This window comes from Giraffa tippelskirchi, chromosome 3 (assembly GCF_054371585.1).
Source record: "Giraffa tippelskirchi isolate mGirTip1 chromosome 3, T2T-mGirTip1v1.2.pri, whole genome shotgun sequence".
Lineage (NCBI taxonomy): Eukaryota > Metazoa > Chordata > Mammalia > Artiodactyla > Giraffidae > Giraffa > Giraffa tippelskirchi.
Window position 1 is genome coordinate 7,039,248 of NC_137277.1, and position 13,151 is coordinate 7,052,398.

The 13,151-nt window shown below is 51.3% G+C and overlaps 2 protein-coding genes and 1 non-coding gene across 8 annotated transcripts in view; all 3 read right to left on the bottom strand.

Annotated features, from left to right (window-relative positions):
• On the bottom strand, positions 1-11,623 carry SLC25A19 (solute carrier family 25 member 19). Of its 6 annotated transcripts, none has more exons than XR_014078394.1 (10): positions 11,565-11,623; positions 10,994-11,046; positions 8,798-8,967; positions 8,459-8,614; positions 6,353-6,523; positions 5,155-5,338; positions 4,363-4,493; positions 1,462-1,592; positions 1,106-1,333; positions 1-164 (listed from the first exon to the last, which is right to left on the bottom strand). XR_014078394.1 is itself a non-coding variant. In XM_081575233.1 (9 exons), coding segments are annotated over exons 3-9 (906 nt in total). In that variant the 5' UTR covers positions 8,930-8,967; positions 10,994-11,046; positions 11,565-11,623; the 3' UTR covers positions 1-1,332. The 6 variants fall into 6 exon arrangements, 4 of the variants coding, with proteins under 4 accessions (XP_081431359.1, XP_081431360.1, XP_081431358.1 ...); XR_014078395.1 differs by having other exon boundaries at positions 1,462-1,612; XM_081575233.1 differs by having other exon boundaries at positions 1-1,333.
• LOC145543902 (U6 spliceosomal RNA) lies at positions 4,107-4,210 on the bottom strand. Its single transcript, XR_014081147.1, has one exon. It is a non-coding gene; the product is annotated as a U6 spliceosomal RNA (small nuclear RNA).
• LOC145540580 (uncharacterized) overlaps positions 11,565-13,151 on the bottom strand; it is a 20,653-nt gene continuing 19,066 nt past the window's right edge. Inside the window, exons 5-6 of the mRNA XM_081575248.1 lie at positions 12,253-12,460; positions 11,565-12,054 (exon numbers count right to left, since the gene is read on the bottom strand). The gene's annotated coding sequence lies outside the window, so the exon portion shown is untranslated. The remainder of the gene's footprint in view (positions 12,055-12,252; positions 12,461-13,151) is intronic.

Below are 13,151 nucleotides of genomic sequence, written 5' to 3' on the forward strand. Positions count from 1 at the left end.
TGAAGAGCGTCAAGTTTACTTCCATGGATATCATAAAAAATACATTCAGACAGCAGCCCCCTTGGGCAGCCACAAGCCTTGACTGCCAGACACCCTCCAGCCACACATGGACCTTCATAATCAGCAACCAACGGCAAGGAGGCTTCAGGATTCCAAGTACCAGACTGGAGAGGACACAGTAATGGTGAGAAGGGGCCCAGGACCCCAGGAGAGCCGTGACGCCCACCCACGGCTGCTCCTCGCTGCTGCCTTCCTCGTCCATCAGCGCAAAGGCTGGAGCTAGAGCCGAGGTGAGGGCAGGGGAGCAGTCCTGCGCAGGGCTCCCCCTGCACAGCCAACCTCTAGGGCCATGCTCCCCAGCGGGTGGTTATTCTGTGATTCTTTCCTTTTGTACCCCTGGCTGTGTCTAGACAGTGGGTTCCTGTGCTTGGCAACTGCCAGTGCACCAGCTGTGCCCGCAGCAGGCGGCCTGCTCAACCCCTTCCTGTAGGGATTGCAGAGGATGCACCCAGTTCCATGCTGGACCTACGAGCTCACAAGCAGGCAGCTGATGTCCACTGGCCCAGCTGTAAGCTCCCACTCGCTCAGGAGGGCTAACCTAGCCTCCAGCAAAAGAGTGATCCTGGGAGACTGAGGCAGAGGGCTGCTGCCTTTACCCACACCCTCGCCCCGTCAGCACATCCCTACTGCCGGTGGTGCCGCTGGGATCAGCTTTCCCTAGAGGGCCACGGGCTGGGACCAGTCTGGCCTAAGGAGAGAACAGCCTGAGCGGTGCCTTTATAGACACGGAGATCTGAGTATGATGGAGTTTTTATATAAAGAGACCAATTCTTTATATAAATTGGATATATAAAGAATATATATAAAGCTGGATTCTTCCCCTAGAACTAGAAGCAGAGCTGCCTGAGGGACACAATTGCAGAGCGAAGTAGAATGCAGGGAAGGCAGGGCTCCCTTCCTCCAGCTTTGGGAGGAGGGATGTGATTTGGAAGGGAAGGTGGAGAGGAAAGACTGCTTTCAGCTTTCATTGTCTATTAAATAGGTGGTGGGAGTAAGCCTGGGGAGCAGACCCCTGTAAGGGGCCCAGTCCCAGCCTCACGCTTACCCTACGGCCCCGCCCAGAGTCAGGTGGGCTCTCTGGGCAGCCAGGGCTCAGATGAGCAGGAGGGCAGCTGCTGTCCCCAGTGTCCGCCAGACAGAAGACGAACGTCCAGCTCCTCCTGATGGGCCTCCTGGTGCTCTCCCCTGGAGAACTCTGTGCCCTTCCAGTGGAATCCCGATGGCTCTTCGTGCCTGGGACAGCTGGCCGAGGGAGGGACCAGGCAGCGCCTCTCTGTGCAACAGGAGACTGTCGATCGAGTCTTCTTCCAGGAGGGGAAGACCGCAGGCCACCCTTCCTACCCTTGAGGCTAGCTGTCTGCCTTCCTCATGTGATGGAAGAAGTTACAGAAGAGCTCGTACCAGAAGAACACCAAGCCAGTGGAGAGGGCGGCCTTCAGCAGGCTGGGGGACAGGCCTTTGAAGCAGCCCTGTGCCCCCTCCTCTCGCAGCACCTGCCCGGCGCAGTCCAGGAGGCCCTTGTAGCTTCGCACCTGGGGAGAGGAAGGGTACCCTGTTGAGGAGAGAGGAGGGGATGGACACATGGATGTGGGCTCTGTTCTTCTGTCAACACAGGGCCTGGCACATTCAAGCTCCCAGCAGATAGTTGCTGGAAGAAGGACTGAATGCCAAGAAGATGGAAGAAGTGAACCTCATTCTTTCTTTTCCAGCTGGGCTAATTCGGGCTTCACAGAGGAAGGGCGTGGAACTCAGCACTGGACAGAGCTCCTTCCTGCCGGGGAAGTTCCCACTGACCGTGGCTCTTAAGGACTCAGTGAGAGCTCTGGACCCTCTTCCCAGAGGTGCTCTGACCGTGTGCCCCCTCACTCCCTCCCTCCTTGGGCAGTAGATCTGAATCTGGTCCTTGTGAGCTCTGAGCCTGACCGGTGTCACCAGGCTGGCCACCTCTAGTTGACCACAGATGGCTGCTGTGTCCCAAGATACAGCTCAGCTCAAGCCTTGCTCAATCCCCAAAGCTCCAGGAACTCCCGACGATGATGATCAAGCATCAAGTCCAAGCCACGTGGCCTGGTGTTCAGGGCCTTCCACCATTTGGCCTCAATGTCCCTCCCTGATCTGCCTTTTACCTCCCACTGGTCCACTCGCGGCGTCCCCACCTCCAGCCACACTTGCTCACACTACCTCTCCGTTGGGAGCAGGGCCTCCCTTCTGTGTCCTGGCCTCTCACCAGCTCTCCCTGTCCAAATTCAAACCGTCTCTTCAAAACAAGTTGGTAAGTGGAAGAAGAAAGTTATAAAACCTTGTGTACGACCCCATTTTTTGTTAAAATGTCCATGTGTTTTCTTCTGCAAAGAAACAAAACAGCAAGGTGGATGGACCTAGGGGGTGTTATGCTTAGTGAAATAAGTCAAGAGAAAGACAAATAGTGTATGTTATCATTAATGTATTGGAATTTAAAAAAATAAATTACTGGTGACTAGAGGGACGTGGGGATGGGCAGGCGAGGGGTAGGGGATTAAGAGGTACAAACCACTATCAATAAATTACGTGGGACCTCCCTGGAAGTCCAGTGGTTAAGATTCCACACTTCCACTGCAAGTGTGCAGGTTTGATCCCTGGTTGGGGAACTGAGATTCCACGCAGAGCCAAGAAATAAAACAAATTAAATAAATAAGCAACAAGGATATACTGTGCAGCACAGGGAAACGTCACCATTATTTTATAATTACTTTAAGTGGAATATAAACTATAAAAATATTGAATCACTATGTTATACATCTGAAACTAAGAATTGCAAATCGAGTATACCTCAATAAGAGAGAGAGGGGGAGAGGAAGGGAGAAGAAGAGAGAGAAAGAGAAAGAGAGGAAGGAAGAGAGAGAAAAACTACAGCTAAAGGTTCTGTGTGGTCCTCTCGGGGTGGCTGGTGTTGGATTTACCTGTGATTTTACCTTCCTTTTGGTCTAACTTCTCTGAAGTTTTCTACAAAGAAACTGTATTACAATCTGTAAACCCACTTCTTTCTCTCCCTGAGTAAGGCGTGCACTCTTCCCTTCCTGACTCTCATTCCACGCCCTCTCGCTCCTCTGCCGTCTGTCAGGCACGTTTCTTCTTGCTGTGACATCCCAGGATCCCAGGTTCCAGAGGGAAAGCCCTGAAATCACCCAGCCCTGCCCTCCACCCCCCACCACCTACCACCTTGACCTTTCACAAAATCAGTGCCCCACAAGGAGCGGATGAAAACCCAGTATGTGAAAATCTAAGCACATTAAGGAATGACTATTAACATTATAAAATTACCTACCATGGGGCTTCTCTGATGGCAAACCCTTCTAGTGCATTTAAAATATAATTTAGTTGGTCAGATTTAATTCACCCCTATCCCAGGACATCTACAGCATGAAGCAAAGAACCCCATACACCAGTATGAGCCTCCTGCTCCGTGTTCTTTGATATCTTGGGGACCTTTTTGATGTGAGTAAACTCTTGGTCCCAAGATGAACTGAACGCTTTGTAAGAGCAGAGGCTGAGTGTGCCTTCTGGGTCTCTGCATGGCGCCTGACACACGCAGGGCTGTGCCTGTGGCTTCCCTGTGCTCAGGGGTCCCCGGTGTGAGATAAAATTCAGATTTCAGGGCATGACAAGACAAATAAACATAAAAATTCTTCTCCGCTCTTTGGCCGCCCTCTCCCTGCACTGTGCATCACGTCATCTGTATTTTGCGTTGACCAGACCTTTCCCATCGGCGGGAATACCTGCCCAACCATAGACAGTGACATTCTCCCAGCATCGACAAGGCAACTCCTTAAAGACAACGTTCCTTCCTGATCTCATAAGGGGTCACATGACCCACTATGATGGTGCTTAGATCCGGATTATGTAAACGGTCAATAATATTTGATGCACAGCCCTCTGTCTCAAAAAAACTTAATCTAAACTCGGTCTCAACATCTAGCGGGCAGAACATTTCTCAGAGCTTTCTGAGATGCTCCTCCCGGGTTATAATCCTCAATTTTTCCAATTCTTTCTTAGAGCCGCTTTTTCTTTTTAATACAGAACACTGCATGAATTCGTGTGTCATCCTTGCACAGGGGCCATGCTGATCTTCTCTGGATCATTCCAATTTTAGTGCACGTGCTCCCCAAGGCACGTGCTGATTAATTTTCCATCAACACCAGGGCCAGGTTGGGGGTGAGAGGGCTGGGGGAGCTGAAGCTGCCTGATGGGCAGGCGCCAACCCTTGTTCCTTCACACGCCGGGTGAGGGGCCAGGATCAGAGCTGTCTGCAGGGGGACGGCTCACCTGGCCAAAGGAGGCTCGGGCCTGCTCAAACCCTCCGACCTGCAGCCGTTTCTTAAAGAGGTCTAGCGGGTACGTGAGGGTCTTGCTGATGACGCCAGCTCCGCTGCCACAAAGCAGGTTTTTGAAGTTCCCTGAACCAGCGATGTGGGATGGAGGGAGAAAAAGGAGAGAAATGCAATCTAGGGTGAACTTCAAGGTTATACATTCTAATTCTGGACCATAAGACAAAACCCTACATGCATCCTCGATCTCAGAATAATTTAACCCAGGAGCGAGAGAACCAGACGCGGTCACTTTCATCAAGGATGACAGCGGACTGCAGGTTGGACAGGCTGGTGGCAGAAAGGGTGTGAGCCTGGAACACTCATCGCCCCAGCGGGAGGCAATCGGGGCCTGCAGGCTCGGCCACATGACCTGGGTCATGCTCGGGAGGGAACAGGATGCCTGTGCCCCTCCCCGGCTTCCCCAAATGAAAACCAAACCAAACCCATAAACAAAACCAGGCTGTCTGCAAGTTGGACCTTGGACAAAAATGAAAACCATGACCTGTGGCTGGAGATAACAGTGGCGAGAGCCGAGAGAAACAAAGTAATCTGTGAGCGAATGGATTTGTTTTGCTGGCTGCACTAGAGCGGGAGCGGGGGGGGGGTGGGTTCAGAGGTCTGCGGTGTCTTAGCTGCTGCAAGAAAGCCTGCCTTCCTACCTGACTCAGAAAGAGATGCTATGGCTGGGGAGTGGGGGTGGGGAGGGGAAGCGAGACCCAGATCCCCTTTCCCGGGAGGGTGGTCTCACCGTTTTTCTTGCCTTCGGCCGGTGAGGCCCACTCGTAGGCGTGCTTCAAGGAGCTGTAGATGGAGAACTGGAACCCCGCGTAGGGGAAGATGGCGATCAAGGTGGGGTTCAGGCCTTTGTAGAAGACCAGGGGGCCTTCGGTCCTGTACATGGTCACCACAGCGTCTCGCAGGGTTTTATAGACCTGGACACCACACGTGCAATGATGAACAAGGTGATTTCAGCCCGAGAACCCAGCCCACCAGGTATATTTCCCTGAGCCTAGAAACCAGCTACCAGGGGTGTTACTTCTCCTGCCAGGATGACAAAGAAAAGGCTAGACAAAAACTCCAAGGGTGGGATTGCCCAGCAGCTCCCCTTCTGGCTGTTTACACCATGGGCTTCCCAAGGAGTGCACAGAAATATGCAGGACTGCGAAAGGTGTAAAGTCCACCCTTACATGATCTGTTTTATAATTTACAGCGTGCATGCCTGCGTGCTCAGTCGCATCTGACTCTTCTGTGATCCCATGGATGATAGCCCGCCAGGCTCCTCTGTTCATGGGATTTTCCAGGCAAGAATACGGGAGTGGGTAGCCATTTCCTTCTCCAGGGGATCTTCCTAACCCAGGGATTGAACCCAAGTCTCCTGCATTGGCAGGCGGATTTTGTACCACTGAGCCACCTGGGAAACCCATGCATATACTTAACCCTTCTTAAATTGTCAACAGGCAATCTTTATGCATGGAGATCGTGGACAGTTTTTTTTTTAAGTATACTTCTATTCGACATATATTCTATATATATTTTTGCAGTGGTCCAGAGGGGCTGACTCTGCCTGCTTGTGGGTACCGCAAGGCACCGCACTGACTGAGGGTGACTGATGGAAAAGTCTGCCCTGGGCAGGGAGGCCCTCTTCACACTTGCTCCCAGATGCTGGCAGCTATACTGAAGGCTTCCACCCTTGGAACTTGCACAAAAGGGCTGGGCCTCAGAGGAAGGTCATTTGGTATTTGTTCTCTTTCCCCGCCAGGTTCTGTGTCCCCTCAGGAGGCTGTGAGCACCTTGTCTGGTGCCGAGAGCAGTCACAGTTTCAGGGACAGGCTGAAGGACCTGAAGACCCCCGTTTCCCTCCCCCAGCTTTGTTCCTTCTAAGGAAAAGAGCCCCCACCCTGGCACACCCCCCATCCCTTGGGCCCTTTTCTGACCTGGCCACTCACCCTGGGCTCACCCTGAGCTGCAAAGCGGGTGCGCAGCACGTCCACAGGATGCACGGCGAGGGTGGCCACGCAGGCGGACAGGCCGCCACACAAAAAGTGCACGGAGAAGTCACGGGCATCATGCACGCTGGCCCTGTGCACCAGCTCGGTCAGCACTTCAAACGACAAAAACTGCAAGGGTGCGTGACAGCGTCATGGATAAACACCCCTGGATGCTTCCCCTCCACCCCGTGACCAGGCAGGGCCCGACCCAGGGACCAGGAGATACTCTTCTTGAGCAGGGACAGAATTCAATAAATAGGGAAACTCGTGCCCTTTCACACTCTGAGCAGAGCCAAACACTCAAGGGTTAAAGAAATATGCGAGGAAGTTTTCTTATCAGAAAATTCTACTCAGAAACTAGACTGTGAGTTGTCTAAAGTAACAGACAAGAGTTCATGTTTGTAGAATTCTCTCTGACATCCCTCAGCAGCTAAGAATTGGAGGGTGTTTTTTAAGTGGCTGAACAATGAATTGTATATTCAGCTCCTGGCATCATTCTATCATCTTGGATGCAAGTTAAACAAGCAAATGCTGCTGCTGCTGCTGCTGCTAAGTCGCTTCAGTCGTGTCCGACTCTGTGCGACCCCACAGACGGCAGCCCACCAGGCTCCGCCGTCCCTGGGATTTTCCAGGCAAGAATACTGGAGTGGGTTGCCATTTCCTTCTCCAGTGCATGAAAGTGAAAAGTGAAAGTGAAGTCGCTCAGTCATGTCCGACTCTTAGCGACCCCATGGACTGCAGCCCACCAGGCTCCTCCGTCCATGGGATTTTCCAGGCAAGAGTACTGGAGTGGGGTTGCCATTGCCTTCTCCGAAACAAGCAAATAAGGGAACAACAAAAAAAAGAAAGAAAATTCTACACAGGATTTCCCTGGTGGTCAAGTGGTTAGGGCTGCCATGGCCCTGGGTCCAATCCCTGGTTGGGGAACTAGGATCCTGCAAGCCATAGAGTGAGACAAAAAAAGAAAAAGGAAAGAAAATTCTATTCATCACTTAGTTTCCTGACAACTGAGAAAAGATGGACATCATCTGATTTTAGGCTGGGGACCCTTTCAGTGCAGCGAGCCATGGCCCTGGAGCTGAAATTCCATTGGGAGAATTCCATACATTCCATATTCCATGGTGGAAGCCCCCTCCTGGGCTCAGATCCTTCTCCATCCAACTCACGGAAGCTTGGGGTCCTGAGAGCACACGTTTCTGCATGAACCCACCAGCATGCAGCACCCGTGCGCTGGCTCAGGGCTAGAGCTGCAGGGCACGTGACCTGAGCGACCCCTGTGATGTCACAGGAAGAGCAGGCAGGGCAGCTCTGTCGCTGGCTGCCTGGCTGGCAGTCCTGGCTCTGCCACTTTCCACCTAGCGACTATAGCTGGGCTAATTACTTACGTTCTCTTGGCCTCTGTCTTCTCATCTGTACAATGGGAGTGACAACAGAACCTACCAAAGGACTGCTGTGAGATGGTGGATGTGACGTGCTTTGCCCAGGCCCTCAAATAGCATGGTGCAGGGTTGGCTATTTCATCACCACCTCTGCACAACTACAGACTACACGTTGAGGGGTAAACTGGCACTCAGCTGAACAAATGCGTGAGTAACAGACAAGAAGCCTGGATCCTGATCCTAGCCTCGCCACCTACAGGCTGTGCGGCCTCAGGCAGCTTGCTCAACCTCTCTGTGAGCCACGAAACACCTGCTCCACCTTCCTCCCATTGCTGCTGGGAAGTTCAAAGGAAGCATAGACGTGAAAATGCTATTTTGAAAAATGAAAAGTGTCTGTACTGCCATCTGCCAAGCCCCTCTGGGCCTGGCATCAAGACAGTCTCCTGGACGCAATGCCTCTTGTTCTGTGGCTGCTAAGACCCCAGGCTTGGGCAACGTGCGGAAGGGGACGCTTCTGGTCCATGTCTTCAATTTGCCAGGTAACTTCCCCACCAAGGCGAGTGGGAAGTGTGTGACCACCTCCTGTTGCCCTACCCCAGGCAGCCCAGGTGCCCGTCCTACCACCCCAAGTTCCCCCGTTGTGCAAAGTGACCCCAGGGGCCTGGCCGCTTCCCCTGACACCTACTTGGACAGCTCCATAGCCTATGGAGAGAAGCTGGGCTGGGATGTGCCCTTTCCAGAACGCTGTTGGGCCCTCCTCTTGCAAAATCTGTCTCCCGGCCTGCAGGATTCCGTGGTATTTTGCATTGGGGTCACTGCGAGACAGGCGCTCAATCTGAAGCTAGGTATCAAAATGGAAATGGTCAGGATGATGGGGGTTGGGGAGTGGGGTGGGAAGGAGGAATTTCAGAGATGGCAATAAAGCGCTTCTTCTTCACAAAACTCCAAGCTCCAGGAACTGCTTTGGCAAAAGAGAGCGAATTGGTCCTCCAGCCCATTACAAGGATAACAGAGGAAAGGGTACCTGGAAGCGGATTTTGATGACGTCCAAGGGGCTGATCAGCACTCGAGTGACAAGTCCGGACACAGACCCAGCCACGGCCACCTCAAGATTGGAGATATTCCTGCTGTCTGCTTTGGGGTCATAGCCCACCATCCCTGCCTCTGGCCCATACAACGTCCATCGGCTTCAGGCTAAATGGGAGAGACAAAGAGTAAACACCAGAGCAAGTGTTTAGGGTCCCTGCTCACACCTCACTCCCCAGAGCAGCCCTCCTGGACCAACCCCCCAAAGCAGACATCCCTTTTCTCTCCTTATCCTGCTTTATTTTTCCTTAGAGCACTTATATACTAGACATTGATTCTATACATCTGTTTCTTTCTCTCCTCCCCATTAGAATTCAAGCCACATTTTTGCAAAAGAAAAACAGCAAGATTTACATATGCTCAATTGGTAAAGAATCCGCCTGCAATTCAGAAGACTTGAGTTCGATCCCTGGGTTGGGAAAATCCCCTGGAGAAGGGACAGGCTACCCACTCCAGTATTCCGGCCTGGAGAATTCCATGGACTGTATAGCCCATGGGGTCACAAAGAGTCAGACATAACTGAACGACTTTCACTGTACCATCATATAGAGAATAGGGTGAAAGTCTGCAAGGACGCACACACACTGACAGGTTGGTGAGGTTATCTCTTGGGGGAGGGTTGGCAAGGGAAGAGGGAGGATAGATCTCCCTTTTCCTACATGGATTGAATTCATTATGCCCCCCCGCCTCCCAAGTCCCAGCTAAAACTAAACATAAAATGATTTCCAAAGAGACTTCAGGGCTTCCCTGGTGGCTCACTGGTAAAGAATCTGCCTGCCAATGCACGAGACATGGGTTTGATCCCTCATCCGGGAAGATCCCACGTGCCAAGGAACAGCTAGGTTGGTGCACCACAACTTCTGAGCCTGTGCTCTAGAGCCTGGGAGCTGCAACTTCTGAGCCCACATGCCGCAAGGACTGAAGCCCCTTGCCCTAGAGCCCGTGCTCCACAAGAGAAGCCACCGCAGTGAGAAGCCCACACCGGGCAATGAAGAGCAGCCCCTGCTCGCTGCAAGCAGAGAAAGCCCACCCTCGGCAATAAAGACCCAGCATGGCCAAAAATTAAATATATAAAATAAAAAACTATTAAAAAAAAAAAAGGAGAGAGTTCAGAATCAACCTAGTTCTTGAATACCTTGTGGCTCAGCTGGTAAAGAATCCACCTGCAATGCGTGAGACCTGAGTTTGATCCCTGGGTTGGCAAGATCCCCTGGAGAAGGGAAAGGCTACCCACTCTGAGCGACTGAGTGACTTTCGCTTTCGCTTTTGAATACTTTTAGGAACAGGTGAGTCAGGGTGCACACAGTGACCCCTTCATCCCGATATTGTTTCTTTTTCTCCTTTCATCCTCGCTTAGCCCCAAGTCCTCACTTTTCCATCCTTAAAATTAACAAGGCACGTCCATGGGCTCGACTGGCAACGTATTGTAAAATAATATCTTATTCAAGGTCTAATGGGGGACTTCCCCGGCGGTCCAGTGGTTAGGACTTGGCACTTCCATGGCTGGGGCCCAGGTCTGACCCCTGATTGGGAACTAAGATCCTGCAAGCCTTGCAGCGTGGCAAAAAAAAAAAAAAAAACACCGAAAAAACTAATGGTATGAAACCTCCCAACCCCTGCCAGGATTGTGCCTGCCCCTTGGTAACTTTTCCCCAGACCCTCAAAGGAGACCTCGGTTTTCCCATCAAGTTCTCTTTGATGCTAACTCAAGCTTCGACGACTCCCCGGGTACCTGTGAGGAGCAGTTTAAATGTGCAGCAGGTGACTGAGAGGCACAGTCTCTCCAAAGGTTACCCAGAGACTGCTCGGGTCACACCGAACAGTATCAGTTCCCTGCTGTCAGGGAGGGGACGTGGCATTTCTATAAATAAGTAGCTCTGCATAGCTGGTCATAATCTTAAACCTCAGATCAAGAAGCCTGAGTTCAAATTTCTGATTCGCTCATGTACCGTGGGCAGGTTTATTTAACCTAGGCTCAGTTTTTTTTTCTGGCAAATGGGAATGACAGCGGCCCCGCCTAGCCAGATTCCTGGGAGGATCATGCAAGATACTATATATGATAAACTCTGTCAGAAAGGTAGAAGTCTTATACACGTGAAAGGGCTTGCTGAATACAATTCATTAGTGGCCTTACTTTTTCTGCTTGCCCAGAATTTCCTTCTTGTACCAAAAAGCCTTGATATTTATCTAGAGACAAAATAAACACGAAACATGATTATAAGCATGATATAATAAAGTATCAGAAGGTGGGGGGGCGTCTTGGTGTGCATAAGGGCAGGTGTGTGTGTGTGGGGAGTGTGTGTGTCTGCTTTCGCTACCCCGTTTTCACTGTGGGAGCCCCTGGGGTTCAGATATGCAGGAGCCCCGCGGTAAGCGCGAGTGCCCCTGAGCCCACGTGCTCAGCCGAGGGTCTCTGCAGATATGTCCGCGTGTGGACACCGGTGTCCGCGTGTGGACACCGGTGTCCACATGTGCTCCAGGGCGTGTGTTTTTACCCCGGGTCCAAGAAAACGCCCGCGAGGCGTGCACCCGCGTGTACAGACAGGTGCCCCGGGTGTGTCCAGGGTTTCGCTTCCTGCGTCCCTGAAGATGCTTCTCAGGTCAGACACGTCACGCGTGGGTACCTGCGCGTGTGGTCGCCCCCAGAGAATGAGGGTGCAGGTCTCCGAGCGGACAGCGAGAGGGCGGAGGTAGAGGTCACTCACCGGGCTGAGAGGGTGCGGCTCCTGTCGCTAGTCTCTCCCTCCTCGCGCAGTCTAACAGTAAAAACTTAACTGAGCTTGGCGGTAACTGACGGGCTTCCGGACCAATCACAGCGCAGCTTCCGACAGACGCTAAACCAATGGTTGTACTGGCGTCCCCCGATCAACGCCTATTGCAAGGGGTCGCTGGGTAATGTAGTCCTCCGCGACCAAGGCCGGCCCCCTACGAGGCGCAGAGCCTACTGGGAGATGTAGGCCCGTGGCGCGCGCGTGCGCAAACGTCTACCCCGCGTCGGAGGGAGGCGGGTCCAGAAGCCGGGCTGAGCCCGTAGAGGTCGCTGCGCCAAGTGGGGCGTGTGCCTAGAAGGGTCAGACTGCTGGCGGGCGGAAGTTTAGGGCGCGCTGAACTTGACCCGCATTCCTCAAAACTTTCTTAGTTCCAGTACTTGAATGCTCTAAACTTGGAAAAGATGGCGGGAAGTTTAGCAAAAGCCTGGGGGAAAGAACAGATGAGTTTTTAGGACCAGGACGAGGACGGCAAAAATACAGAGATTTTGTTTTCTCCCCTAGGGTTTATTATGCGTGAAAGGGTTAGTCGCTCAGCTCATTATGAAAATAATATAAAAATATATAGACACAATGCAGACAATGTAGAAATGAAGGGGGAAATGATTCATCCTACAACTCTCACCCAAGTAGCATCAGCATTTTGCAGGACAGTCTTTCTTCCCGATTTTCAAACGGTGTTTTTCACATTAGCGCAATAATTTTGATGCATAATTTAAAAACATTTTTATTGCACAATGTAAAACTGTTGCAGGGAACTTTCCTGGCTGCCCAGTGGTTAAGACTCCACACGCTTCAAATGCAGGGGGCATGCGTGAACTAAGATCTGGCACCTGGGGAGGCAAGCAAGCAAGCAAATAAATAAATTCATACATATACAAAAGTAGAGAGAACAGCCCGATGAACCATCATAGAGTCATTACTCAACTTCAACAATTAACCAACTCCTGGTCAGTCTCCTTTTCCTCTATATCTGCACCTAAGTGGTGCTGTTACTGAGTCTAATAATTAATTGATTCCCTAATACCTTCCAAAGGTTATTGATCAATGAGTTTTTTTATTATTATCATTATGAATACATATTTTATATCTATCATTATGAACACAGAGATTTGTGTCTATCAGTCTGAACACTGTATTACTGTTTGTCCTTTCTCAATCCACTGTGATTTCCATCCACAGTAATTATTATCCTAATTGATACTCATATTTTCTCATCGTTGGCCAGTGGGTGCCTATTTAAGTTGGAACCTGAATCTTTTTGACACATCGACTAGTTTCCTTGTTTTCTGGCATGACAAAGGGTTCTAGGCTCCCCACAATTTTCTGCACAGCTTTATTGAGGATCCAACCAGTCCAACCTAAAGCGGATCAGTCCTGGGTGTTCACTGGAAGGACTGATGTTGAAGCTGAAACTCCAATACTTTGGCCACCTGATGCGAAGAGTTCACTCATTGGAAAAGACCCTAATGCTGGGAAGGATTGGGGGCAGGAGGAGAAGGGGACGACAGAGGATGAGATGGC